The sequence below is a fragment of the Choloepus didactylus genome, chromosome 3 (assembly GCF_015220235.1).
Source record: "Choloepus didactylus isolate mChoDid1 chromosome 3, mChoDid1.pri, whole genome shotgun sequence".
In the NCBI taxonomy this organism is placed as follows: Eukaryota; Metazoa; Chordata; class Mammalia; order Pilosa; family Megalonychidae; genus Choloepus; species Choloepus didactylus.
Genome location: NC_051309.1, coordinates 213799369 through 213802157, shown reverse-complemented (window position 1 = coordinate 213802157; position 2789 = coordinate 213799369). Strand labels below are relative to the sequence as shown.

Below are 2789 nucleotides of genomic sequence, written 5' to 3'. Positions count from 1 at the left end.
GGACTGTTTTTAATAATTGTCATTTGTACAAGGTTTCCTTAATCTTTTCTACATTTTTTTTCATAGTTTCGAAGAGAAAAACCCTCCACTTCTTTTCTCACCATTTTGGACTTGAACATCTTCAACTTGGCTTAGAACTCAAATCCCCAAGCTTCCTTCATGGATATGGGCTACCTTCACCAACTCGAGTACTTCTTAGTTCAACAGCTGATGTAAGAATTGGACTCTGTATTACAATTCTTGGTCCCCACCTCCACTCAACATTCTTTCCTTTCCTCCTAGTTTCATGTATCCTCTAAATATGTGGCCCTAGGAGACAACATGTGTGGCTGTGGCTTTAGGGCTTCATGCTAACATTTATTTCCCTGGCTTTTCCCATTTTAGAAGGATAATTTCTGTTAGCTCTTCTTAAAGAGTGAAATAGTCTTTCTTTAAGTATTTATTTTCAGCTGCTATTTGCCCCTTGAAGCTTAAATGTGACAGTATTTCCCATCATGTGTGGTTGTCCCTAGGTATCTGCAAATTTCATAATGGTTTACTCATAGAGATCTCCTTCTTCTACTTAGATCCCTGTTTTATACAAGAACATAGATTTTAAAACAACATTTAAGCAGGGTACTTTACTTACCTAGACTCTCAGCTTGTCAGGAGGCATTTAAGACATTCAAAGCCTCATTCTTTCAAAGGCTGCCCCAAAATATGGCACCCTTATGTGTCCATCGACTGATTGGAGGGGCATCCCAGATGGCATCAATTGTAAATCTGAAAAGTCCTAATAGACAGCTAATAAAATATTCCTTTAAAAGTAGGTTTCAGTGGGGATGGAGCTGTGGGGTGTGTAGGGGCTATGCTACCCGGGCTCCGGGCCTGCCGCGCGCCGTGCCCGGGCCCGCACCGGGATGGTGAACCTAGCGGCCATGGTGTGGCGCCGGCTTCTGCGGAAGAGGTGGGTGCTTGCCCTGGTCTTCGGGCTCTCGCTCGTCTACTTCCTCACCAGCACCTTCAAGCAGGAAGAGAGGACAATGAGGGATCGGAATCTCCTCCAGGTTCAAGACCATGATCAGCCCATCCCCTGGAAAGTGCAGTTTAACCTGGGCAATAGCAGTCGACCAGGCAATCAGTGCCGTAACTCCATTCAAGGGAAGCATCTTATCACAGATGAACTAGGATATGTTTGTGAAAGGAAGGATTTGCTGGTGAATGGCTGCTGTCATGTCAACATGCCCAGCACAAAGCAATACTGCTGCGATGGCTGCTTGTCCAATGGCTGCTGCAGCGCCTGTGAGTACTGCATCTCCTGCTGTCTGCAGCCCAATAAGCAACTTCTCTTGGAACGCTTCCTCAGCCGGGCAGCCATGGCATTCCAGAACCTCTTCATGGCAGTGGAATATCACTCTGAATTGTGTTTGGCTAAATGCAGGACCTCATTCCAGAGCGTCCAGCATGAGAATACCTATAGGGATCCTATAGCAAAGTATTGCTACGGCGAGAGCCCTCCCGAGCTCTTCCCTGCGTGATGGGCGTGGAAGACTTAAAGCATGGGTGAAAAGGGGCCCTGCTGAAGAACTGCCAGCCTGAGGCCAGACTTCAGCATTCAAATCTAGTGCATTGGTCAGAGGACAAAGGCATTGTGGAAACTACTTCTTGTGTTGTTCTCTTTGGCTTCACTCATTGCCTGGACCTTACCAGATGGAACTGTTCGTTAAAGCAACATGGAAACTCCAGCCATTCTCATTCACAAAAAACAGAACCTGCAGGCTGAGCCTGGGGTGGTGTTGACATTCTTGGATGACTCTACCAGTGTTCCTGTGAGAGAGCTGTGACTTGTGTTCCCCACTTGTCGGGGGTCAACTTTTATTTATGGTTCTGATTTTGCCATAAAATTATTTATTGGCTATCTTTGGAGTAGTGGGAAAGTGATAATGTTTTGTGTAGGAAAATGCCTTGCCTTTCTAGTTGAATATATTCCAGGAAATTATTTTTATTGTTGTCAATGTTGTTTTCTTGTATCCTTGAGTTTCATGAGTTAAAATATCCTTTTGCCCAGATAAAATATTTTGTGTCTTAGAATGTGGATTTTCTCTCTAGGGGGTTATTTTTGTTTTTATTTTAACAGCGTCTTCAGGAGTAGGCCTTGAACACCAAGGAATTAACCATATCCTGATACATGAAATTACCTGATAAGTTAGACACTGTTCTATTCTAACTCGATGCAAAATTTCTAGCAGTTGGCAGCACATGCGTGCAGGTTCTTTTCTAGTGGTATTTGAATATGCTTATGTACCCATGTGAGAGAACGGTTTAACCAAAAATTCTGACTTACTGTCCTGGAGGACTCTGTTCTTGTTTCCTTTGAAATTGCTGTGTTCTACTCAGCCACGGTATGAGGGGAACCTCAGGAAAATCATGAGCGGCCTTGTGGTCCTGTCAGAGAAACCCAGTATTAAGTCAGTTCTTAAATGGAGATACATTAGCAGCTTTTGGTATGTCTTCATTTATTGCTTTCAGCTTCTGCAGATCTAACAGGTGCAAATGCTCGGTTTTCCTGTGATTTGCAATTTAAATAGTTTCATAGTTTATGTTTAAAAAGAAGAAGAAAAGAAAACCCAACTTTGATGGTAAAATTCATGTGTCAACTTGGCTAGGATATAGTGTCCAGTTGTTTGGTAAGAAAGCACTAGTCTGATTGTTACTATGAGAGTATTTTTCATGGATTTAAATTATTGGTAAGTCTATTTCATCTATGGCTGACTACATCTACAAGCAACTGAGGAGATGGCCTTCAGCAG

At 43.1% G+C, this 2789-nt stretch overlaps 1 protein-coding gene across 3 annotated transcripts; it reads left to right on the top strand.

The window, feature by feature from the left end:
- The first annotated feature begins 847 nt into the window (after positions 1-847).
- Positions 848-1694, top strand: LOC119528978 (SREBP regulating gene protein-like). Of its 3 annotated transcripts, none has more exons than XM_037829129.1 (2): positions 848-1008; positions 1166-1694. In XM_037829129.1, the coding sequence occupies exons 1-2, from the start codon at positions 848-850 to the stop codon at positions 1515-1517; spliced, it is 513 nt and encodes a 170-aa protein (XP_037685057.1). In that variant the 3' UTR covers positions 1518-1694. The 3 variants fall into 3 exon arrangements, with proteins under 3 accessions (XP_037685057.1, XP_037685058.1, XP_037685056.1); XM_037829130.1 differs by having other exon boundaries at positions 871-1008; positions 1318-1694; XM_037829128.1 differs by having other exon boundaries at positions 871-1694.
- Positions 1695-2789: the final 1095 nt, after the last annotated feature.

Coding starts and splice junctions, on each gene's coding strand:
- LOC119528978 (XM_037829128.1), top strand. CDS start 900: ATGGTGAACCTAGCGGCCATGGTGTGGCGCCGGCTTCTGCGGAAGAGG.